The sequence below is a fragment of the Notechis scutatus genome, chromosome 2 (genome assembly GCF_049901735.1).
Source record: "Notechis scutatus isolate UNSWTSFEM ecotype Mainland chromosome 2, rNotScu1.2, whole genome shotgun sequence".
Classification (NCBI taxonomy): domain Eukaryota; kingdom Metazoa; phylum Chordata; class Lepidosauria; order Squamata; family Elapidae; genus Notechis; species Notechis scutatus.
This window is the reverse complement of record NC_142010.1, coordinates 249,972,593-249,999,105: the sequence shown is the minus strand read 5'-3', so window position 1 is coordinate 249,999,105 and position 26,513 is coordinate 249,972,593. Positions and strand designations below refer to the sequence as shown.

At 41.9% G+C, this 26,513-nt stretch overlaps 1 protein-coding gene across 6 annotated transcripts in view; it reads right to left on the bottom strand.

Moving 5' to 3' along the window:
• The window catches only part of PDZD2 (PDZ domain containing 2), a 316,382-nt gene that overhangs the window by 175,589 nt on the left and 114,280 nt on the right, over window positions 1–26,513 (bottom strand). Inside the window, exon 1 of one of the 6 annotated variants that reach the window (XM_087958548.1) lies at window positions 11,245–11,719. The exons of 3 other annotated variants lie outside the window; for them this stretch is intronic. Coding sequence is in view for 1 of the 3 variants with exons in the window: in XM_087958544.1 (XP_087814670.1) it covers window positions 11,095–11,132 (38 nt within the window). In the remaining 2 variants the exon portion in view is untranslated. Of the gene's footprint in view, window positions 1–11,094; window positions 11,148–11,244; window positions 11,720–26,513 lie in introns of those variants that run through there. 2 more of the 6 variants (XM_087958546.1, XM_087958544.1) reach the window with 2 other exon arrangements.

Here is a 26,513-nt window from a genome sequence, read left to right as displayed (position 1 = left end):
CCTCATTCTTCTCATTCTTATTTGTTTTTTGTTTTGTTTTTTTAAAAAAAACTTTTCATGTAAAATACTTTATATTAATACCTAATATTTTAATACGGTGATTTTTATCGATTCAATAAATAGTCTATCACTTAATTTTGACTAGGGTAAATGTTGATAAATATATGACCCATATAAGCGAAAGCTTTTTGGGGTCCTCCATAATTATTAAAAATGGTAAGGGGTCCGGAGAGCAAAAAAGTTTAAGAAACACTGTGTCATACAGACAAGCCTCGACTTATGACTGTAATCATGGCCGTAAGCCGTTGTAATCATAAGATGAGGCATCATATGACCAGACACATTTTTTGTGATGGTTGTTAAAGAGAATGCCACAGTCGTTAAGCAAATTCATTTTCTCCAATGGCCATTTTTTAACGGAACAAGAAGTGAATACTGGAAACCAGGAAAAAAAACCATTGCAAATGGCTGCATGACCACAGGCTAGAAGTGATAAAGGTGAGCCAGTTGCCAAATGCTCAAAATCTCTTTCCCCACCACCTCTCTCTCTCTCTCTCTCTCTCTCCCCTCCCTCCTAGCTGTGGCAGTGGTGGGATTCAATTTTTTTATTTTTACTACTGTTCTGTGGGCGTGGCTTGGTGGGCGTGGCAGGGGAAACTCTGTAAACTCTGCAGTCAGAGGTGGGATTTGCAGGTTCTCCCAACTACTCCAGAACTGGTCAGAGCCACCTCTGAGCTGTGGGGAAGTTAGGGTTAGGACTAAGGGTTAGGGAAGATAATGGCTGTTGCATATTTTCATCAAGGTCATCTTTCTTACCCTCTAAATTGACCCCTTCTCTCATTAAAAGACTTCAATCCAATCAGAATAGAGCTGGAAGGGACCTTGGAGGTCTTCTAGTCCAGCCCCCTGTTCAAGCAGGAGACCCTATACCATTTCAGACCAATGTCTGTCCAGTCTCTTCTTAAAAACCTCCAGTGATGGAGCTCCTACCATGTCTGGTGGCAAGCTACTCCACTGGTTAATTGTCCTCGCTGTTTGGACATTTCTCCTCAATTCCAGCTTGCTTCTGTCCTTCACTAGTTTCCATCCATTCCTTCTTGCCCTGCCCTCTGGTGCTTTGGAAAATAAGTTGATCCCCTCTTCTTTGTCCCCCCTCAAATACTGGAATACTACTATCATGTCACCCCCAACCCTTCTTTTCTCTTGACTAGTTTCAATGACCAACCAGCAGCAGCCCAATGCCCCCTCCTCAGCCTTCTTCCTCTGCCTGTACAGCTTTTCCCGGGTGGCCCTTCAGATAGGCATGAATTAGGAAGGACCAGAGAGTTGATCCGTGCAACACCCACAACAAAGAGCTGTAGGTTTTTATCCCTCTCCTGCCACCACCGCTAAACAAAACCATGCCTGAAAGAAGGACAAGATCTCTACAGAACAGTACGCCTCTCCCAACCCCTGGAGATGGCCAGAAGGATAGCACAATCAATCAATGCTACGAAGCTGAATGCTATGCCTTAGGACCATGTTTGAATCAAAAGGTTGCTTCTTCCTAGGAGCAAATTTATCCAAATAAACAATCTATTCTCTTTATTTATTTATTTTTTGCAAAAGGAGCCAACCAGATTAATAGTGTTCAGCAGTGTACCATGCCTTTCTGCAAAGGAAAAGCCAAACCTGAGGTCAGAACTGATAGAATGAAATGCATAGAGAGCTTGCATCCCCTTTTTCATTAGCTTTTGGAAAACACTGCCTTAAAAACCTCATCCTCTTAACATCCTTCTATCTATAATCAAGAAACCGTGTTTGGTGTGTGACACATTCAGGCGTACAGTGCTTTCCTCTAAATTTAAAATAGTCCAAGCATTTTTTCTGTAGACTAGCTCTCATACAAATTCTGTGCGAGAAGGGTGAAGCCGCTGTTTTGCCATGCTTATTAGATCTTGCTTAACCTGATTCCGTTGCTCTCCTTTAAAAGCAGCTGGGTTTTCTTAAACGTTCCATGATAGTAGCTGAGAAAATTGAATTTGCAGCTGTGAATGGCATTTGGAAGTTTCTAAACAACCGCTTCTGGAAAATAAACCAGAACAGGCAATAAGAATGTCTTTTGAAGTCTTCCAGTGGGAATAATTACAGATAACCCTTGGTTGTCCTAAACTTTTGACTTCAGATCTGGATAAAGAAAATTTCATGGCTGTTCCTCCTCCCCCCCAATTAACTTTTGGGGATCCAAAACAATTTAAAGATTAGAGCCAGTAGAAATTGTCTGTCTTTTTCTGAATGAGTTTAGAAATGGGTGGGCAAGAAAGAAACTTTTTTTTTTTTTTTTAATCCATCCTGACAGATCCTTTGTCTTTTTGACTTTCTCCAAAACACAGGGGCTATAGGCCACTGCGGGTTAGCTCAGGAATGTCTTCCAGCTACAAAATACCAAACAGAAAGAAAAGCAGTTGAATTTTAAAGGAAGTTGCAACAACTAAACACAAGATTAAAACTTTGAATGAATGGTATTTGATAAGAAATTGCTGGCACAATCCGTTGGTCACTGAAAGGTCATTCCAAGAGTGGTAGGATTTTCCCTGTGTTTTTCTCTCTCTACACACAAATGTCTCTTCACAGTCTTCACTATCCTGCCCTGCCCTTCCATTGGTGCTCTGATGGCTGAAAGGAGAAAGGTGGGGGTTTTTGTTTGTTTTCTTTTGTGTTTTGCAGTCCTGGATCCTGAAATCCAACACAAACACTCATACTTCAAGAGGAGGAATAGAAGCAGGGGGTGGGTGGGAATCAGAGTAGGCATAATGTAGGAGATGACCAGGCTGAGACTGAGGGCGTGGTAAAACATATCATCAGTTTGGAGTCACTACGTGCCCAGAAGAGACCTAAGTGTATTGACTGTTATCTGGTGCCAATTTGCCTTCACCATTCAGATTCTTGTAGCATGGAATAAACTCATAATGTTTTTGAATTCTATTCTGGATCCTGGTTCCGTGCGCCTGACTCATATCTCAGGAGCTGCCATGAAGAAGAGGGAATCAAACTGTTCCCCAAAGCACCTGGGAGCAGAACAAGAAGCAACAAATGGAAACTAATCAAAGAGAGAAGCAACCTAGAACTAAGGAGACATTTCATGACAGAACAATTAATCAGTGGAACAACTTGCCTCCAGAAGTTGTGAATGCTCCAACACTGGAAGTTTTAAGAAGAGATTGGATAACTACTTGTCTGAAGTGGTGCAGGGTTTACTGCCTAGGCAGGGGGTTGGACTAGAAGACCTCTAAAGTCCCTTCCAATTCTGTTATTCTATTCTATTCCAACAGATAAGACAGTAAACTAAAGTAGGCATTATTTTATCTTCTCTATTGAGATACAAACTCAAATTTACCATATTAAATGAGCACAAATTCTCATAACTAATTATATGCTTTTCTAATAAGATTCAGTTCAAAAGATGCAATTCAGATGCAATTCAGATTTTTAACTCTGCCTATAAAATTGTACACAGTATTCCACCAGGAAGGACACTACATCTGCCAAATTATTGGAAGTTTTCCCATGTAAATGAGCATTTTTGAAAGTATAGAAAATGTTGTATATAGTAAAATTACTGCTCCTAAAACCCTAAATTTACTCTTTATTAAAACAAGCATTACACTCGGTGTAATGGAGATGTTCCTTAGCATAGTTGTGTCCTCTGACTTTGTTTGGCCTTGGAAACTAAGCAGGAATCTGGTTAGAACTAGATGGAGGCCCTCTGGGGAACACCTGTACAGTAAGTGAAAAAAGACCTTGAAAGATGGACGAAGAAATGCTGCCTAGAGAATGGTCAGAGGGAGGGCATAGCCCACAGCTGCAAAACGAGTGGATCAAGGCGCTCAAAGGAGACCATTCCTAGCTTCTCAGACTATAAAGGAGACTGCAAGATATGTGCACTTGCAGAAACACTGCAAGATTCTGTTAATGTAGAATTAGCTCATCTGCTCAGTTTTCCCTGTCTGTTCTACCTGGGAAGGCTGACAATACTAGAGCTGTCTTCCTTGGAGAACTTCCATTCAAGTTCCTTTCCATCAAGTTCTAACAATAAATCCAAACACATCCCAGGAGAAAAGTGGGAAATCATTTCCGTACTATTGTCAAGAAAACTGTATAGTTGAGTTGGAGTTCAATTTGTTCTCTTCATATTCATGGGGATGCAGTTGGATGAAGGTAATATTCATATTTGAATGTACTGCTTTGGTAGAACTTTAAGATTATCAATCAATTCTCAAGTTCTGAGAATCTGCACAACAAATCTGGGCTGTTGGATGACGAGGATGAGGATGATGATACATAGTTGAGTAATGAAACCTCTGCAAGGAAACGGTTCAGAAAGCATCAAGGACACTACACTTTTACCCCGAGCTCAGAGGTGGGATTCTACCGGTTCCCACCAGTTCTACAAAATTGGTTGTTAATGTCAAGAACTGGTAAAACCAATCCCTGGCTGGCCCCACCCCTCTCGAATGCAGACTCCCCGTCCGGCCGCCACTGCCTCGTCCACCCAGTGGCCGCCATCTTGGCTAGGCCAGCGCCACCTTCCCTCACCCGCCACAGCCCATGGGTTGATGCCTTGCCTTCCCACCACCGATTGGTGAGTGAGGAGGCAAAGCAGCAAGCCCCGCCGGTCCCCTACCTCCGCTGCCACTGCCACTGCCAGCCCTGGTCGAGTGCCGACTTCCGGGCCAGCTGTCCTTGCCGTAGCAAGCTTGAAGACTAAGGAGGACCCTGGCATAGCGGGCTAGCCAAGTTGCCTGCCTCATTTTTGGTAAGTTGCTTTTTTATTTATGTATTTATTATTTTAATATCTGTTTTTTTTATTAATCGTAAAAACAAAACAGATACTAAAGAAATAAATAAATACATAAAATAAAAATTATTTTACTATTCATCTTGATGTTTCTTTCTCCTTTGTTTTTTCCTATTGGGAAAAAGCAAATCAGAAACAAATATCTATATAGCATCAATGTAACATAAATGGAAACAAAATGTTACATTGCTGTTATATATAGATACTAATTTCTAATTAGTTCTAAATTAATTGGTTTGCCAGTCACATGGCAACCTGCCCTGCCCTCCCCAGGGTTCCCCTTGGAAACTGGGAAAAAATACTTGCTAAGCACCTGGTCATTAAATGAGGACCTTGTCATTAAATGAGGACCAGTTAAATTTGGTTTGCCATTCACATGGCCACCTGCCCTGCCCTCTCCAGGGCTCCCCTGGCCTTGGAAAGTGGCAAAAAACACTTGCTAAGCAACTGGCCATTAAGTGAGGATCTGGTCATTAAGCGAGGACCACTTAAATTTGGTTTGCCAGTCACATGGCCACCTGCCCAGGCTTCTCCAGTCACATGATCACCTAGCCATGCCCAGTCAGCAAGCCACTCCCACCCGTCACATGACCATCAAGCCACACCCACAAATTAGGCCACGCCCACAGAACCGGCTGTTAAGAAATTTGAATCCCACCCCTGCCTGAGCTATATAGATTTTCTTATAATGAGCTATCCTTGTCACAATAAATAAGGATCTCAAGAGGTATGAAGTCTAATTACAATATAGTATTTTACTGGAGTATTCTAAATCTATTCAATATCTACATATATATTCCCATTTTCTTTCATTCCTTTATCAAGTTAATGTCACTTAGATAAACAAACATAACTGGATGATAATACTGTATATCAAACAACCTTAGAAATCCAAGAACATTTTCTGTCTGTCACTACAATTTAATTATCTAGCAGTGATTCTCATTTAACCAAAATAATCTAATCCAGCCTTTACCCCGCAATTACTCTTCAGATATGAAATTAGAAATTTCAGCTCCTAATATCCCTAATCATTAGGAACACAGTCATAATACATCTGAAGAATGCCAGGGGTTCAAACTCGTCTTAAGTTTTACTGTCTCTTTTTGAATCTTCCCTGTTAAGATAGTTGGTGCTAACAGACCTTAAATCATATACTGGACTAAATGAAAAAGCCACAATGGGATGGACTGGCACTATATGCCAATTCACAAACAATGGTTTAAAAATCTAATTGGCTGTCTTAACATACCAGTAACAAAAAGGTCAAAATCAAAGTATTACTACAATATATCGATACAAAGGTAGTCCTTCACATACGACCATTATTTAGCCAGGCAATTACAGTTATAAGTCATGAGAGTTGTAAAGCAGAACATCATGTAAGCAACCCCTTTTTTATGCCTGTTATATCATTATGAGACACTGTAAATGACCATAAATGCAGGCTGTTTGCCGAGCACCCAAAATACACTCAACGTAACTGGGGAGAGGGAGCATTGGAATTTCAGAACCATAAGGAGCTTTTGGAAGGTCCACTGTAACTTTGAACAGTGGCTAAAAGACCAGTCATAAATTGAGAACTACCTTTAACTTCTACCTAACAGAATTTTTATGCAAATCCTGAAGAAGCAGCAAGATTTTAAGGCAAGATTCCAAAGATGTTTAGCCTGTTCCTAAATAGAAAAGTTAATCACGTTTATTTTAGGGTCACTGATGTCAACAGCACCGAAACTAGGAAACTGTCATATTCTAAATAAATACTTTCACAGAATGCTAGATTAAAATGGGAAACAGTCCAAGAGTTGGATCCCAGAATCACTATACGTAGAACCAGTTTTGAAGTTGCCCCAAAGACTGAAATATGGAATGTTGTTAATGCTAGTAATTCAGCAATTCTTCATTCATACACTGAGAAGGATATACACCCTCCATGTTGCTGGGCAACAATTGTCACTTTGGCACCAGACGAATGAGAGTCTTTAATCTGTTCCCTTGTCTGTTGGGCTGAAATCTGAGCACAGCATAAACTGCCGTGCTCACAAATTGCCTGTAATTAAAGATGATCAATGAATGCTTCACTTCCACTCCATTTACTGCTAAACTCAACGGAGTTCTAAGATGGAAAGGGAGGCAGGAAGGAAAGTATCACTATTCTTGGATCAACTGAACTGAGTCACAAAGAGTTCCCATGGTCCATACCGCACCCCACATTAAACCGCAGGAAGGCCGATTTAAAAGATGTCCCCCAATCTGACATCAGATTGCTTTTGAACAAATGTGGAGATACTGTACCTTTAAACCATTTGGAGCATGGAAAGAATTAATGTTAACATTTCCACATGATAATTCTTGCTTTTTATGTTCCTTTTCAAGTTTCTGGTCCATTTAAGTAGCACGCCTAGCCAATCCTGGCCTATCTCAAAAAGCTAAACAGGATCACGCTTGGTTACTACTTGGATGAAGAACCACTAGGAAACAACAAAGCTGTAGACAAGATTGAGAAGTTAAAGAACATATTGAAAGAGGACAATAATGAACAATTTTCATATTCTTGCAAAGAACTGTACAAAAGTTTCTGCCATCAAAACAGATATAGGCATATGCAAGAAGCAAGGTGGTCAAGTAAATGAAACATCTGTTTACTTTATGACATTGCAATGCATCTTATGAAGTTGTGTGTGACACTGCAACCCAAGTATGAATGGACTGAGCACACAGGATATCACAAAAAACATTTTAAGGTCCTCCTATTTACCATTGGATCACTATTGTCAACTTGGTACCTTCTGGATGCCTTGAACTTCATCTTCCATACCCGCTAGCCTGCATGACCAAAATTGTAGCTGAGAATTATGGTTATAGAAACAGATCAAGAGGATATCAAGTTGGGAAAGGAGCTATAAATAAAATCAACTTTGATTTGAGCTTAACTCCTTTAATATATGCCACTATCTTACAAAAAATATTGAGCTATTGCCATTTTCCAGGATGCTACTGTACCCATGGCCCTGGACCAGTCTTTTCAAAATTAAATGGCTTAGTAATCTAATTCAGTGACCCAGTAAACCATTGTTTAACAACAGCTTGAATAAATGAATAAATAAATTGCAAAGCCGTAAGCAGTGGGCATATAAGCCTCAGTGGATGGATGGATTCACAAACATAGTAAATCTAAAATGAACAAAACTCAATATAACTTAGCTTGTTGCGTGATCCAAGCCACTTCTTATGTTCCTGTTTATTACTTGGACTATGATGATTTTGGCTGAACCAGATTCTATATTTTATGCCAAGTGCCTAAGGTAACATCGAACCAATGAACACCGGTTCTATGGTTTATTCATACATTTTTCTTACTGCAAGCTTTATTGGTAGGAGTGACACGGTAAAATTAGGTTACAAGCATTTTTGGACAGAATGTTTTTCTTGTGGTTGACTGAATGGAGCAGTCTTCCCTAAACTGGTGCCATGGTGGCTATGGATTCCAAATGTTTATGTTTAACCCTTTCTAATGGTGACAGTTTGGATAAGGCTAAGGAAGGTTAAATTGTTAGCATATTGCTGGAAAGGTGCAGTTTATAAAATTACAAATGTCTACAGATCAAATATAGAAAAGAAAGGACATGACAGTAACCACTAGCACCAAAACTCAAGTCAGAGAAGAATTGAAGGTGTTTAATTAGAGATTGGACAGACATTTATCTGAAATGGTATAGGGCAGTGGTGGCTAACCTTTTTGGGCTCCTGTGCCCAAAATTGTGCACTCATTAGCGCATGCACACTCACATTCCAGCACCCAGAATGCAATGCATGCACCCCACACACACCCTGCGCATGCGCACACAATCCCACCACCCCGCCACCCCCTTACCTGCACTGCGTCTCACAGCTGACTTTTGAGGCCTTTTGCAAGGCTTTTCAGGCTGAATAATATGTCTGTTTCATCACTTCCGGTATTACAGGAAGTGATGAAACAGGCCTATTCGTCCTGAAAAGCCTTGCAGAGGCTTTTTCCAAGCCTCCGGGAAGCCGAAAAAGGCCTCAAACTAACCAAAAAAGAATCAGCTGTGAGGCGTGCGCATGCGCAGTGAGGTACGTTTGCCTGTGGCTTGAGTGCCGGCACAAATGGCTCTGTGTGCCACTTGTGGCACACGTGCCATAGATTCGCCATCACAGGTTTCCTGCTTTGCAGGGGGTTGGATTAGAAGACCTCCAAGGTCACTTCTAGCTCTCTTATTCTGTAATCTGTACTTCTGGAAGGATGCTTTTGGCTGAAGGACTGTCCCCATTCCAAGATAGGACAGATCTTTCTGACTGTGTAACTTTGCCTTCATAGGAAATGGGTTTTTTATCGAATTTCCTTGCATTGTCCAATCAACCGATGTCAGCAACTCCCCCCAATGTCCAGCAACAATCTTTCCATCCTTGCTACTAGATGCTGAGTCTGTACGGGAAAAACATGAACTCCCCATTAAGCTTTCCAACATGGTGTCAGGATTTCTGGGCTTCATAATTTGGAAGGACACAGAAGGAGCAAGCTTCACTCAGTTTTCCAGCTTATGATCTTTTATAAAGGGAATTCTTGACACAAATGTATTTAAAGAGACGCTACTTGTCTATCACAGAGATAGATGCTAAACAGCCCTGAGGTCATCCCACCATACTTTATTTATGCATTTGTTTATTTGAAGCAGCAGTATGCATACTGATAACTTGAACTGTAGAGTTGCTAATAGCATTCCGAAAATAGGACTCCAAGGCTACAAACTGATTTGGCAAAATGCTGCTCTTAACAGTAAGAATACTTTTGAATAACGAAACATTTAAAGAATCCCTGCTACTTTTTATTACTAATCCATATTTTACTTACAGATAGTCCTCGCTTAACAGCCCTAACCTGGGCTGGCAATTCTGTCACTAAGTGAAGCCCTTCATGAGTTCTGATGCACCTCAAACATCACATGACTGCCCTTCTTATCACAAGCAGTTCCAGCAGCCAGAGTTATGGTCATTCAGTGAATCACTTGCAGTCACTAAATGAAATATTATATGACTGTTACTTGTGACCTCCTGCTGGCTTCCTCATTGTCTTTGCGTTTTGGAAGCCAGTGGAAAGGTCACAAATGATGACTGCAGGATGCTGTGACAGTCAGAAATGTGTGTCAGTTGTTAAGCATCCAAACTGCAATTATGTGACCACAGGGACGCTACAATGGGCTTAAGTGCAATACTAGTTGTAAGTCTCTCTTTTTCAGCACGGTTGTAACCTTGAACAGTCACTAAGGAAATGTTTGTTAAGTGAGGACTATCTTGTATTTGTTTCATACACAATTTTTCTGCCCACCCACTCCCTCTTGTGGTCTCACTGCGAGCCAAAGCCGTACCAAAACAGCACTAATAGCATGCACGCTTATAAAGTTTATTTTAACCAAGCCAATCCCTGCAAGCTCAAGGTTACCTATAAAAATATAGTCTTGACATTTTTGTAGCAAAATTCACACTCATCGAAGCACTGAATAGAAAGCTCCTCTTCCTACAGGATCCAATCCCCACCCATTTCATTCAGTAGCGTAGAATACACCCACATAAACCCACAAGCACATACAACAAGGGTGAGCCTCGTTAAAACAAACATCTCACTTTCTGCACTAAATGTTATCACTATTACTGTAAGGTCCCTGTGGGATAAGAACCATTTGGTGAGTCAGTGGGCATTAGCATATACAACTTTTGGTAAAACAATTGCTGGTTGTAATTGTAAAACATTCTCAGTGAATGTTCACCTCTTTGAGCCAATAATCTAGGTCTGTCTATATTTGCATTCTTGAACATTCAAATCCAGCAAAAGGGACAGGGACGGAGTCCCCAAGCGGTGCTTGCTCTGATTTATTGAGGATTCCAACATCCAATTTCTCCAAAATCCCTGGTTTTCCTTGAGGCTGCTATCGCAGCGCTACACTGTCCCCGGGGCTCAGTTCTGGCACCACGGAGCCCTTCATGAGTTCTGATGCATCTTCTCCATTTAATCAAACGAGACCAAATCTGATCAAAAACGTTCCTTGCAAAGCCACGACGGAAGCCAAACGCACTGGTAAGAAGGCGCTGTCGCTCAAACGCACAGCTGTGGCAATGGTTTCACAAACCAAAGTCATTTTAAACAACGTTCTTAAAAGAGAGTGCAAACCGGGCATTTCCCACAACCATAAACAACAATTAGCCATAATGAAAGGATATCCATTTCCCCAGAGTTTTACCTTTCCGAGGAAAGCACCACTGGCGTGGGAACTGTCATTTTAGTTACATAACTTTTTTTTTTCTTTTTTAGTTTCCCAGTTCCGTTTACGCAGAAGCGACCAAATACTTGCCCATTTCTCTGAAAGACTTTCACCGTCCGTTACTCCTACCTCTTCTCCTTTTTAGATCTCCCTGGAGGTGTTTTTCCCCTTCTCTCTTCCTCCTCCTCTTTAAAAGACTTGCTTTCTGTGGAATTTCTTTAAGGAGCAGCTGGCATCTCTGGATTAATCGGTGAGCGGGTGGCTTAGAATCCTGTTAAGTCTATTAATTAGTTTAATCGCTGACTGGCACCCGAGACGAGGGAGGGAGAGAGAGAGAGAAAAAGAAAGAGGGAGGGAGAGGGGGAGAGAGAGAAAGAGAGAGGGAGGAAGAGAGAGAGAAGGAGGAAGAGAGAGATAGAGAGAGAAGGAGAAGGGGAACTTAAGTACTCAAGGAGCAAAATCCAGCAGCTAGTGCTGCTGCTGCTGCTGGCTTGGCTTCTGCTGGGGGGGGAAGCTCTTTTCCCCCACAAATGGATTTGTTTATGCATGGGGAGGACGGGGGGGAACGAAGTAAGGGTTTCTGGAGCTGCTTCATTGAGTTTCCAGAAGGCAGAGGGCGTGTTTTTCCCTCCTCCTCGATGCTTCTAGCAAAAGGAAAACAAATAGATCGCGAGGCATTTCTGACGCTGCTCTGTCAGTTGCAAGGCGCTCAGCTGTCAAAGAGGCAGAGAAAACCCCATCCACTCCTCCTCCTCCTCCTCCTTTTCCTCCTCCTTTTCCTCTTCCACGGAGAGATTGGCAGCCTCAGCGGGCACAAGCCCGAGAGGGCTTTCAACGGGCAGGTGAAATCTCACCTATTTCTGGGTTGCAGCAGCAGCAACAGCAGCAGCGAGAAGAGCTGGCCCTTCCAAACAAACCCCGCTAGAGAAGGGAATAAGCAAACCCTCAACTACTTTGCTGTCAAGCCGAGAAACATTTGGGGGAGGGGGCGAGGAAGAAAGAGGAGGAGGAGGAGGAGAGGAGGAGGAGGAGGAGGAGGAGGAGGAGGAGGAGGAGGAGGAGGAGGAGAAGAGGAGGAGAAGAAGGAAGAAGAAGAAGAAGAAGAAGAAGAAGAAGAAGAAGAAGAAGAAGAAGAAGAAGAAGAAGAAGAAGAAGAAGAAGAAGAAGAAGAAGAAGAAGAAGAAGGAAGAAGGAAGAAGGAAAGGAAGAAGAAGAAGAAGAAAAGAAGAAAAGGAAGAAGAAAGAAGAAGAAGAAGAAGAAGGAAGAAGGAAGAAGAAGAAGAAGAAGAAGAAGAAGAAGAAGAAGAAGAAGAAGAAGAAGAAGAAGAAGAAGAAGAAGAAGAAGAAGAAGAAGAAGAAGAAGAAGAAGAAGAAACGTCAGCGCCAAGATCGGTGCGCCCCTACGGCTATCCCGCGAGCTCCTGGCATGGCTGGTTCCCTAACTTCAAGAAGGCACCGGCGAGGCTGGGGCAGGAAAAGGGCCGGGATGCGACCCTGGAAGGCGATGGTCAGAGGAGACCTCCGCCCTCCCCTCCCCCACCCCCCCCCAGCTGGCTGAGTGACAGGGTCTGATCTGACCGCACCGCTCAAGCATTTCCTTTCCACCTTCCCCTGCGCGCAGTTCCTTTCGCTGCTTCGGCTAACTTCAGCCGGCAGGATCATTCCCCCACCCCCACCCCGGGAGGGGCACAGCCTTTTTACCCGCTTCCCCCCCCCTGCAAAGTGATTAAGAAGCGCGACCGAGGCAGCTAAGCTGCTTATAGCGCTCCTCCTCAGGGCTTCCCGCCTTGATGCAAGAAGCGGCAACGCTTTTGTTGCTTGGAGATTTACCTCACAGTCCCGCTGTGGGCTGGCCAAGGCGGCTCTCCTGCAAACTTTTTTTTTCAGGGCTGTGCGGCGACCTGGGCAACGAATGGCCGGGACAAGGTCCTCCTGGCCAAAGAAACCTGAGCATCCCAAGCCCTCTCCTAACGTTTCTCACAGGCCTCATGGCTGGACTTTTTGTCTGGAGGGAAACCAAATTCCCCAAATGGAGAGAGGGCTGTGGAAGGTAACATTTCTGATTTTAATTGTTTTTCTCTCGCCTTTATTATTGTTTTTCACATAACTCACGGCTCGAGATACAGAGTTGGAAGGGACCTTGTAGGTCATCTAGTCCAACCCTCCTCCACCATTTCTGACAGATGGCACTCCAGTCTCTTCTTGAAAGCTTCCAGTGATGAAGCTCCCATAACTATCAAAGGCAACTTCTGTTCCGTTGGCTGATTGTTCTCACAGTCAGAACATTTTCCTTCCTCCTCCTCCTCTTTAACCCCCAGAACAACAACCCTGTGAGGTGGGTTGGGCTGAGAAAGAGTCATTGGCCCAAGGTCACCCACCTGGCTTCCAAACCTAAGGGGGGATTAGAATTCACCATCTCCTAGCGATCAGGCCAAAGTCACCCAAGCACCTTTCATGCTTAAGGCAGAACTATAAATCAGCATCTCCAGGTTTCTAGGTTAATGCCTTAATCCAGGGGTCCCCAATCCCCCTGTTGGTGGACCGGAACTGGTCCACAGCGTGTCGGCAACCGGGCCACAGAAACAAGTGAAGCCCCATCCGTGGGATGCAGGCAGCATGTAAAACCAGGCCCCCTCCAGACCGTGGAAAATCCTTTCTCCACAGAGCCGGTTCCTGGTACCCAAAAGACTGGGGGGGGGGGGCACTGCCTTAACCACTAGACCAAATTGGGTTTGGGCCTCTTGCAATCATTTAAAAGCCACACTGTTTTGTTAAAGAGCACTACTCTGTTTTAAACTTCCTGTGATTGAGCTACGCAAGCGAGCCTATAGGCTGGATTCACATTTGGGATTAATCTATGGTTTGCTTAATCGTGGTTTACTCAAGCTGTCCAAATGACTTGGATCTGTCCAAAATGCCAGGTGATGAAAGCATGGTTTATAATTATTGCATTCCTTTACCACACTAAGCAATACATACACACACACACACACACACACACACACACACACACACACATATGATCACACTATTTACTTATTTATCACATTTTTGAACTGCCTCACAGTATCTTTTCTTTTTATGTACACTGAGAGCATATGCACCAAGACAAATTCCTTGTGTGTCTAATCACACTTGGCCAATAAAGAATTCATTCATTCATCCATTCACAGAGGGACTTTGAGCGATGTCAATAAAATATTAAAATATTTTTTAAAGCAGTTAAAAATCTAAAAAGGCAAGGATGATTAAAACTCTGTTAAAAATTAATGTAAAGGCAATGGGAGGGCTTTGGGGATACTAACTGTGCACTGCACAAGCCTATTTATGACCCTGAGAAAATAGCCAAGAGCACAAAATCTCTATGTGTAATTAGAATGCAGCCAGAAACTAAACACTGCCTTCAACATATCCTTAAACTACACAGTGCGTTTAATTCTGGACACTGCGCTTCAAGGAAGATGTCAGTCAACAGAGGATAAAAATGGCCAAGGCTACAAAAACAAGATCTGTGAAGAAAAACAGACGTGTTTGTCTCAAGACCAGGGATAGGGGAACATCTCAGGATGTGTTTGTCTGTGTTTGTCTCAAGTAAAATGGATCTAAGACTCTGAAATGCAAAAAACTGGGCCACCAACAGGTGATCGCAAAGACCTAGAGATTTCTGTCTCCTGCCACCTATTGGTAATACAGAAGCTCTCTTCTAATTTAAACAATGATTGAAGATGCATTAAATGTGCATATTTACCAAACATTTGGATGATAATTGTGTCAGGAGTGCATTTGCTGTTTGGTCTGCCTTTCAGATGGGTTGATATAACTGAGACTCTAAAAAAAAGAAAAAACACCTCCTGTCTTTTAGGATAGCTGGTTTAGGGAATTGTTTGTAGGCGGATAGCTTTTAAGACTGTTTTAGTTGTTCTTTTGTAAACTATTCTGAGGCCCTACAGAAAAATATCACAGCATCGACACTGGCCAAGAACTTTCCAACATGTAGGATTTCAAGTCTAGAAACTGATCATCTGATGAAAAGAAATATAAATTGCAGGATTGTTTAAGACCAACTAATTTTAGATGTATAGGGCTACTACCTGCAACTGAACTAAATCATATCCAAGATGAGAACTAAGAGCATCCAAATCCATTCCCTTCTGGCCAAGATGTCTAAGGCTGTCAGACCCGCCTCAGCTTGAACCTCTAAGTAAGGACGATCCTTAATTCCATTTATTGATAAAGGTATAGTTTACTAGAAGTCAAGTGAATTACAGTACTACATAGCCAAAATGGAGAACCATGTGCCAAAATACCCAAGTCTAACTTTTCCCTCTCTTAATCACTTTCCATTACTGGGGCCCCATGTCCAATCAAATTCAAATAAGATGTTACAACAGTCACTTCAAGTGTATGTTTGGTGTGCAACTGTGTTCCATTGCCAGCTGGTTATCTTTGAAGCCCATCTTGGAGAGATGCGGTGAAGTTTTATTTCCCTCACACACACCCTGATCCAGTCCCCCTTGAGCTCATGGCAACTGATACCGAACAGTTGCACAGTGTGAGCATGAGGTGGCAACTGACATTGGCTGTAAAAAGGAGGCTGAAACAGTTGCACTGTTGCCCTAACACAATTATTCCCCCTTAATTTCCCTGGCCTGGTTGCATACCTGCTTAAGTATGCTTAAGGCCAGAATTCAGTGACAATTCTTCTCTCTAGATATACATGCTTGGTCTTTCCAGCTGCTTCCGCTATTCCATAGACTTCAACAAGAACTTGCCATAACCTCTGGTCTTCCAGAACTCCAGACCAGGTTTCTGAATTTAATATGCCTCAGTTCAATTTCGTACTACAGTAAAAATTGGTGCTGGATTTTCATAGTATAGGATTTCTACCTTTGGTATGGATAATCATCTGTTGCATGCCTGAGCCTTGGCTAGATCTACAATTGATTTTAATCTGCAGGATGTAGGAGCATAGTTGAGTCATCAACAGCTTGATTTGCCTTCTACCCATTTTTGGGCACGGATCATAAGTCCACTATTTAGCACCATCATAATTTCAGGCAATGAACAAATGGTCATAAGTTGAGGACTATCTGTACTTTCTAACTACTTACTGTAAATCTTTAGGTCAAAGGTGAGTAACATGGTATCATTTACATCAGTACCCCTGTTGATACATCTTTTGACGTCTACTGGCCTCCATTCCCTATTTTACTTCATTTTATTATAGAATCCTTTTTTTATTTTTAAAAAAGTAGAAGTCAATGTTCTACAAAGCAAACTGCTAGATTTGGTATTATTTCATATCATTATTTACAGGAATACACTGGGCCCTGTAGGCATTCTTAGAAAATAAAGGAAATTAAAAACTTGGAAATGTTGTGTCCATCTGTCTCAAAAGAAAAAACAACAACAAGAAACTTAAGTTTTACAAGCCATTTCTTGGAGTGATGAAGCTTATTTGGGTTTCTTTTACTTTTTCATGTTGTAACATGTTTTTCACCTGTGGCCACCTTGAAATACCCTGGCCCCAACCTGGTTGAGATTTAATGGCTTAGATTATCGTTCTCTGATCTGTGATTTCCTGGAAATGCTGGACTGAATATCTTACAATCTCCAACCACGAGGCTTTCTGGAAATGATGAGATTTGTACACCTTCAGGATTGAGAAAGGCTGGCATAAGAAAGACTAATAAATATTTACAGAAGTCCAAAAACAGCTGCAAAATCTTTAGTAGTGGGCAGAGCATGGTATTACTGGTATGTTATCTATGCAATTCCTTTAAGTATCACCAATTAAAGATTCTTAGTTATTAAACATTAACTATAAACTCCATAGAATTTCAAGCATGGGTAACTTATGACTTACTTACTTATAATACCATTGAGACTAGAATTGCCACTGCTAAGCAAGGTAGTTGTTAAATAAGTCACATCCGAGATGGGGCAAGGTTCCCCCAACCTAGCAGTTCAAAGGCATGTGATTGCGAGTAGATAGATAGGTACCACTTCAGCAGGCACATTAATGGGGACATGTAAGGAGCCTTCAATCAGGCATCCGCCAGACAAGGATGATGTCACCACCTAATCTTTTAACCAGGAAGCACTCATGTGAAGCCAGGACATTGCAACCGCAATGTCACATATTGATTGCAAACACCTAAATTTTGATCATGTGACCGTCGGTATGCTGTGATAGTCATAACTGTGAGGATTGGTCGTAAGTCACTTTGTTCAATATTATTGTAACTTTAGTCACTAAAGAAATAGTTATAATTTGAGGACTACTTGTACTGAATTACATACATTTTCAAACATTGGCCGAATTTGCGTAGAATAATTTTCAAGATAATGCCTCAAGCGAGGTTTAGCAACCTCTTTTTTAGCCTAAAAGTTTATCCTCTCAGCACATGAAACTATATTGCATTCGCATTCCATTGTTGTTTAAACGTGGTGCAAACCTTGTTTGCTTGCATTAGACCTAAAAGAAAAACATGAAACCAGCTTCAGAACTGGAATGCATAATGGGGGAGAAGAAAGAAAGAGACATACAGAACATTCCCATGGTGCAACATAAATAATGCATTATTGTACGTGAATTCTTTGAAAGATCTATTGCCAACGAAGGCTGACAAGAAACAGACACGCAGAAACTTCCTCTTATCTGGACCTCCTGCATCTGGAATTCACAACTTAGAGTCCATGATTCATGTGTCCCGTGAGAAGGAGCCAAAGACCATGCATGCAAATGCTGGACATCTCCAAAATAAAACTCAGTCTCCATTTTTATTTATTTATTCATTTGTATCCCACTTTTATTATTTTTTTACAAGTAACTCAAGGTGGCAAACATATCCAACACATCTTCCTCCTCCTATAGTTGTGAAGAACAACCTCCTTGACTTAAACCCTCGAAGACTCTTCTCCAACCTGGTGCCCTTCAGATGCATTAGTCTTCTATTATCCTCAATTACATAGTATCTTGAAAGGTAGTTGAAAGAGTCAATTAATCATTAGACTCATATATGGTTGGACCATACAAAGTTTGCTTGTACATTATGACAAGCAAAGGATGGATACTGGGGATGGAGGGCAGGGGTGGGCTTCAAAAATTTAGCAACGGGTTCTCTGCCCGGTTGCTGGGTGGGCATGGCCATTGTGGGCGTGACCTAGTCATCCTCCTGCACCGGGGTGGGGGGCGTTTTTGCCCTCCTGGGCTCTGGAGGCTTTCCTCAAGCCTCCAGGACGGCAAAAATGGCCTCCCCAGACTCCGGAGGCCCTCTGGTAGCCAGAAACGAGCCATTTCCAGCCTTCCCAAACTTCCGGGAGGCCTGTTTTTCGCTCTCCCCAAGCCCCCACATGCGCTCTGCACTTACCTGCATCCAAAATGGGCTGCGTGGGGACTCCTGGGACGGAGGGGCAGGATGGGTGGGGCAGGATGGGTGGGGGGGCAGGATGGGTGGGGCCAGCCAGGAGTGGGATTTGGGGGTTCTCCAAACTGCACAGAATCTTAGCTAGGGGCTCTCCCGAACCCCTGCGAACCCCCAGCAGCCCCACCCCTGGTGGAGGGTCTCTTCTGGGTTTGGAGTGGTATGCTGTACTCAAACATAATTTTTACTAATTTAATGTTCCACCGCTTTGAACATGTAATGCATATTCCAGTAAGTTTATTTCTCTTCCTTGGAATACATTGGGAAAAAAAGGAGAAAGACCTAGTTACCATGACTCAGCTTGCTTCCATTCTAACCCATCTACAGATATGTTAACATTCATGAGGATCTTCTGAAAATCCCCTTTTTGTGGTTGGGTTGTTGTTGTTTTTTGGAGAAGTAAGAAACAATCAGAGCTGTGTCTGAAATAGTCACATCACACATTAAGACAAGAGACCACAACGCATGGGCTCTCATGCCCAGCCACACAATATGCTACCCCCCGCCATCCACATTGTATAAAAGGGACTGAGGCCCAGGGAAGAGTTTTGTTTTCATTGTGTTATGCCTATTTTAGGATTTATTAAAAAAACTTTTTCATCATTTTCCCCCTTCTGAAATAGTTGTTTTGGTGAAAGATGCAAGCCTTCAGACATTCTCTAACACAGGGGTCCTCAACCCATGGTCCACAGCCCTGACCTGGTGGGTGGCCCATTGGGAACTAGACTGTGCAAGCGGCAGATGCGTGCACGAAACAATTGCCTCTCCCACTCCCCCCACCCTTTGCTATTGGTCCACAAAGCCAGAAAGGTTGGGGACCACTGCTCTTACAATTCAGCTTTTACCCCGAGCTCTGGAATATGTCTGCAATATGTTCACTTGATATATTTGATACTTCAATAAGTGTTTCTTCCAATGCAAGATGAGCTTTCTGTTGTTTTAGGTACTGTACCAATCAATCATCTTGAGTTGAAATGATAGATAGGATTTGGAGGCCTTGAGGGATTTTGGCTACAGGTTCACTACCTCTATACTAAACCATAAACAAAACCTACCAACTGAGTTTACACAAGACACCAGGACAAATATGTGAATGCCTAATTACTGGCATAGCGTGCCATGCAAACACAGCCAATAACTTATTTGTGTTTGTTTCTGTTTTGCTACTTTAAAAAAAATACTTCGTTCCATCATTTCTTTAGTTTCTTCCTAATATTTGTGTCCCTGAGAGTATGTTTTTTATTCAGTAAAAAACATGCACGTCACATTCTTTTGTTCATCTCATGCAAAGGTCAGGATTGCAAAAAAATAACCCACAGACATTTATTCTCCAAAGAATAATTTCAACACACACAAAAACACTATTTTTAACTTGGATTCTGTTTCATGTTAGAAGTCGCCTACAGAGCGCATATAACCAAAGGGACCACAGCAATCGAAAGGTTATTTGCATTTTTGCTTTTCCATTATAGAAAATAGTAATTGTAATTGATGCTTTTCAAGAAAATTTCTTCAGACCACACACATGCTCTGCTCTCCAATTTCTGCCTTATATTTATCATTGCCAAGGAATGCTTTAACTTGAAGACTGCGAACATCCTAGGATTCATGGGATGAACCTTGGTCATTTCCATCAAGAAAACATGAGGGAAAAAATATTCAATATTCAATACCATTGGCCAAGTGCCCCATTGCATGGCAGGGCATCCCCCGATGGCTTTCTCACCTGTTTCTAGGCAAAACTGAATTATTTGAATACTGTTGTGGTTTGCTGGCAGCCTGTGCAGACGGCAGCGGAATCGGACAGTGGGGAAGAACGGGGATCAGTCCGGGAGCCGGGAGAAGACTCGGACGAGGGTCCTGCGCCCAATGCAGAGAAGGAGCCAGGACCATCTTGGAGTGGAGTGCTGCCTCTGGAGCCTTCGAAGTCTGGCAGCAGCGAGGCAGAGGACCCAGGGGAGCCTGTTCCCAGTGTGTGTGTGCACAGAGCTGCTAGAAGGCGAGAGCAGCTGAAACAAAAGGGGCGACTCTGGAGTAAGGCTGGGAGGTGATTGACCCTCCCGTAAGGTATAAAGGACAGGCAAAGATGACAAAACCTTTGCAGGAAACGAAGTAGTTCGTTCAGTTCAGATTCATTCTTGAAGCTCTTTGTACTTCAGTTGGTTTTTTTTCTAGTTCATTTGACCCTTCTGTTATTGGCAGCACTTCACAGAAAAGAAAGGTGGGTGCTTATCTCGAGGGACTGTTTTGAGATTCATTACCGGCTGGGAATGAAAACAATTCCCAGCGTTGCAATAAAATAAGACTTGTTTAAGCGTGTGCGTAATTACGGTCTAGGAAGCCTTGGTCAGAACAGATACCAACTTGCCTGTCTCATCCCAATCTGGTCCATATTGGTCTGCTATGAATTCCCCCCCGCCATCCCTTCACTAAGAGCCCTTCTCTCCGAGGCTTTCACATAGAAATGGCGGTGAGTTAAAAACTTCTTATGTTACAGCATCCACTCTCATCCTGATGCCTTACCTGCTAGGACTACAAATCCCAAGATTCTTAGCACCCACGGTCATTCTTCAGCCTATTATCAGGCTCAGTGAATAATCAGAACCTTAAAAGGCCACTGGATTTAGTACTTAATACTCTGCTCACCTGACCCTCAATTCCTGCCGTGTACAATCTACGTCCTGATCGGTGAGAGCTAGAATGGTTAAAAGAACATCTGCAAATATACGGCAAACCATGCTAATTTAAAGCAGGGACAGAAGTAGTTTTCAAGTTTTGTTTTTGGAAGTTGTTGAGTGTGTGATGTATTAAAACCCTCAGCCTGATTCTGAAGGTTTTGCCATCTGAATACCATAATTCTTTGGCACCAACTCTAATTTTTTTTTAGCTATCACTTTCACTGCAACGTAAGTAATGAATGATTTAATTCCATGGCTCTCTAACCACATTATCCAGTTCTATTTGTATGATGAATTTATGATTCAGAGTTTCCTGCTTTCCCTGAGCAATGTGCTTCTTTCCTAAACCTTCAGTTCCACTCTATCAAAAGGAAACATGTGCCAAACATTTGCTTCCTGCCTCCCACCTCAATCTGTAAAGTCCAACTGGTGTGGTGGAAATTCAGTTGTATGACATTCCACCAGCTATCGAGGTTTAAGATACAAGAAAAGGCAAGATATGAGTCAAGTCATAAAAACTCTTCAAAACAGAGGGTACAGGTAGCCTCAAACTTACGACCACAACTGAGCCCAAAATTTCCACTCCTAAGCAAAACAGTTGTTAAGTAAATTTTGCTTCATTTATGACCCACAAATCGCTTGCCATAGAGCTTAAACAAACCACTGCAATTGTTAAGTTAGCAACGTGGTTGTTAAGTGAACCTGGCTTCCCCATTGACCATGCCAGTTAGAAGTTCGCAAAAGGTGATCACACGATCCAGGAGACAGCAATCATCATAAATGCATGCCAAGCTTCCAAATTTTGATCACATGACTGAGCGGATTCTGCAACTATCGGAAGTGGGAAAACCAGCCACAAGTTACCTTTTTCAGCACCGTCGTAACTTAGAAGTAAATGAATGGTTGTCAGTTGTTCACTAAAATGAACGGTTTTAAGTCAAGGACTACCTGTGAAGCATTCCTTAGGTCAGGCTTTTCAGTTTTAGGAAAAAGAGACCAACATTGTCTGCATCCATGAATAAATTGTGTTACATTATGCTAATCAGATAATCCCACCTTCTAGGATAATCAGGTAATTTGACCTTTCTATCTCATTTGATGGAAATCTGCCTTTCTCTCTTGCTTGTGTTAATATGACTTACTCATACGTTTACAATAGAAAGATTAAAACAGAAAGATTAAAACAGTTTGTTGGCCTAGTTTGGAATCAGAGAAACTGGCCAAGCCTGGCGTCCTCCTGACATTTTAATCCTGTAAGTGACAGCATTGCATTATCCCATCCAACTCTTAGTTTGTGTTTTACACACACACACACACACACACACACACAGTGTGGTCTTTAGATAGATGGAGCTGCAAACGTGATTGGCATAACTGGAAAGTTTAGAGTAAATGAACCCATGAGTCATTCTTCTGAAACCAATGGGTTTTTTTGGCTCATCAAAGCACAGAAACGACAAAGCACACACCCTTTCACTCCCAAGCGCCATTTCCCATTAATTTCAGGGTTACAACGGAACCTACAATCTAAGAAAATGACGCGTGGAAATATCCCTCTCAACTGAAGTGGAAGGAAATACTTCTGAATAGAAGAAGCTCTAAGAAACATCAAAGCACTTACCACTGTAAGTGGTTTTGGGGTCACCCTGACGGAACATTTTCAAAAGCGAAGGCTTCAAATCAGGATATTTTGCATTTGTGTATTCCATGTGGTCATGTGCCGTTGTTCTCTGTGTGAGATGTCTCTTAGACAACATCATTTTTTTCATTTTAGAGTTGGAAGGGACCTTGAAGGTCTTCTAGTCCAACCCCCTGCTTCAGCAGGAGATCCTATACAATTTCAGACAAATGGCTGTCCAGTCTCTTTTCAGAAGCCTCCAGTGATGGAACATCTACAACCTCTGAAGGCAAGTTGTTCCATTGGTTGACTGCTCTCTCTGGGATTTTCTCCTTAGTTCTAGGTTGCTTCTCTTCTTGGTTAGTTTCCATCCGTTGTTTCTTGTTCTGCCTACTGTTGCTTTGGAGAATAGATTGACCCCCTTGTCTTTTTAGAAGCCTCTCAAATATTGGAACACGGCTCTCATGTCTCCTCTAGTCCTTCTTTTCATTAGGCTAGACATACCCAATTCCTGCAACCACTTTTCGTATGTTTTAGCCTCTAACTCCCAATCATTCTTGTTGCTCTTCTCTGCACTTTTTCCAGAGTCTCAAGATCTTTTTTATATTGTGGTGACCAGACCTGGATGCAGTATTCCAAGTGTGGCCTGACTTGAACTTAATGTGTTGAAGTCTCATACAAACATTGTCACTCAAGGTGATCATTAAACTGTTATGAAAATGAAAGTTTCCTGTTTCAATCAAGCCTTAACCAAGCAATTAATATTCCCACATTCTGGCATTCTTCTGTATTCTTTGATTCCTCTCCAGTTTTGACCGTCTTGGTTCATTAACCCTTTCTAGACTACTGACATATTTCCTGGTTCCTGGGGGTTTATTTGTGTCCGCAGCTAAACTTAAAAAAATATCGAGAGGAAATGCATAACAAAGCTTTCTACTACTCTACTGTATTCTTTCAAAGAGGCGCTGGAAAGGAGACAGGAAATTATTCCATACAAGATCAAACTTCTACTCTGAGAGATCCCAGAAGGTCCACTAAAGCCACTAGGGGGAGACCTAGTCACAGAGACTACCCGTGTCTTAAATCAGATCCTGCTTACTCCTGCATAAGGCTGAATGGATTTAAATTCTGAGCATGGGTGTGTGAGGGTGTGTGGACATGACCGTGAATGATAAGGGTAGGTAGAACCTCAACTTAATTGTGCATGGAGGTTTCCAAAATTGTAAGCTCCTCTGCAGGATCCTTCCCTTGCAAATCAGAACTACAAGGGGTCATATTCAAGTCTACTGTCAACTCATAAAATATTTCTATGGTCTTTTTAAGAGTTGCCAACAGGAAGGGAGGTGGGAAAGGGGTTTGGTTTGGCTACACCCAGACAATGCGGGACATGTTAACTCCCAATAAATCCTTTTGAAGTTTTGGAAGTTTGGCTCGAGACTCATGATTTAATTGGGAGTAACTGCCGGAATCCTGACGGGTACATTCTGAATAAAGTACGGTGGTCTTCCACTTATGACCACAACTGAGCCCAACTTTTTTGTTGCTAAGTGAGACCTTTGTTAAGCGAGTTTTGCCCCATCATACGACCATTCTTGCCACAGTTGCTTAGCGAATTACTGCAATTCTTAAGTTAGTAACATGCTTGTTAAGTGAATTTGGCTTCCCCACTGAAGGTCGCAAAACATAATCACATGACCCCAGGACAATGCAACGGCCATAAATATGAGTTGGTTGCAAGCAGTCATAAGTGTGAAAAATGGTCATTAGTCACTTTTTTCAGTGCTGTTGTAACTATGAACATACACTAAATGAATATTCGAGAACTACCTGTATCAGCTTAGGAAGGAAGCGACAACTTTTTGTAAACCTATTCATTATCAGTGATACCATTTTAACAATTCAATGTGAGTTGAAGCATATTCCTTGCCGTTCTGGCAACCCATCCATCAAACTTTTGTATTGCTACAGGCATAAATCTCTTTTGAAATATATGCTATTTGCAATTGTTTAATATTCATACCTGGCAACAATAGGGTACCAGGTGCTTTAGAAAACACCGAAGCAGGAGAGTTCCCATCTGAAAGATATTGCCAAATAACACTCTCCAAATAGCAATCAATTGCCATCCAGCTGGAAACAATTAGAAATTGTTGTTGCATATAGCTTAAGTCATCACATTGCAAGTCTAATACATACAGATGTGTCATCCTAATCATAAAGGCTGCCTTCATATCCAGTTTTTAACAGAAAGGTGCCCAACCAAGCTGTTTAATAGTAGCTAAACAATCCGAGAAAACAAGTTATTCAATTGCTCCAACAGTCGTCTTTAGTATTCCCTATGTAGTTCAATTGCTATTATCTCATTCATTCATTCAACTAACTTGCATACTATGAATCAACATGGGCTCACACTGGTTTACACAAAACAGTCAATAACAACAGTTAAAAAGCTGAAATAAAATATAAATAATAGCAACCAATAACTAGTCAAAGTGACAACATACAAGGATAAATTATAATAATGAAACTGAAAACGAAAGTTTAAAAATTATAAGAAAACAAAAGAATATCAAGAAATCATAGAATAATAGGATACCTTGGAGATCTTCTAGAACAGCGGTTCTCAAACTTTTCTTCATGTTGACCCCCTTTAAATACCTGTTCTAGATCAGTTCCTTCTCTGGGGTAGATATAGTCCAGCCAAATGGCTAACCAAGTCTTTGCTTGAAAATCACCAGTGATAAGAGCATCTGTAACTCCAGGAAGCAAGCTATTCCACTGCCTAAGAAAGGAGAACGGAGCTGGAAAGCAGGTTAGTGGGGTGGGGAGGGAATGGGATTTTGCAGTAACCTTCTCCTGGAGTGGGGTGGGAAAGGAGACTTTATAGTATCCTTCCCCTGCTATGCCCACCAAGCCAGGCCCACAGAACTGGTATTAAAATTTTTGAATCCCACTACTGATCCACTGGTTCTTGTCCTGCCTTCATTACCTGTGAAAAATAAATCTATATCCTCTTCATGTTTTTGAAGACTGCTGTCATGTTTCTCCTCAGCCTTCTCTTCTTTAGGCTAAATACATCCAGTTCTTTTAAACACTCTTCATAAGATTTAGCTTCAACTCTTCATTTTCATTGTTCTTTTCTGCACTCTTTCAAGCTCCACAACTGGAACATGCTAGAAGCAGCATTCCTTTATATTGTGGTCCCAAACTGTCAGAATAGTGTAAGTTAGTACCATTTTGAGATGAACAAACTGGGAGCCTGTGAATATCAAGACCAAAGTAAATCCCAGTTATGGTCAATGGTTCTTGTGGCAATTTTTTTCGTACTACCTGAAGTGTCTGGACTCACAACAATGCCTTCCCATGCATAATGTATTCTAACAGCATAACAGAAAATGTTGCCATGGGATGGATAAAGAGGCTATTTTTACTGAAGTAAGGCCATAACCAGCACATAATCTAAAGTGGAAAAGATTCTGTTTGATGCAGATAACACTTCTGCCTCTAATGGCAAATATTATTCAGGCACTCTCCATCCACCCAGAAGCTATGACCTTGATCTTTTAGGGAGAGGACATCTTCTTTTGAACAGGTTGAATGCTACAGGCAGATAAACCATCCACTAACAATATATAAGAGCCAGTTTGGTGCAGTGCAGGGGTGTCAAACTTGTCA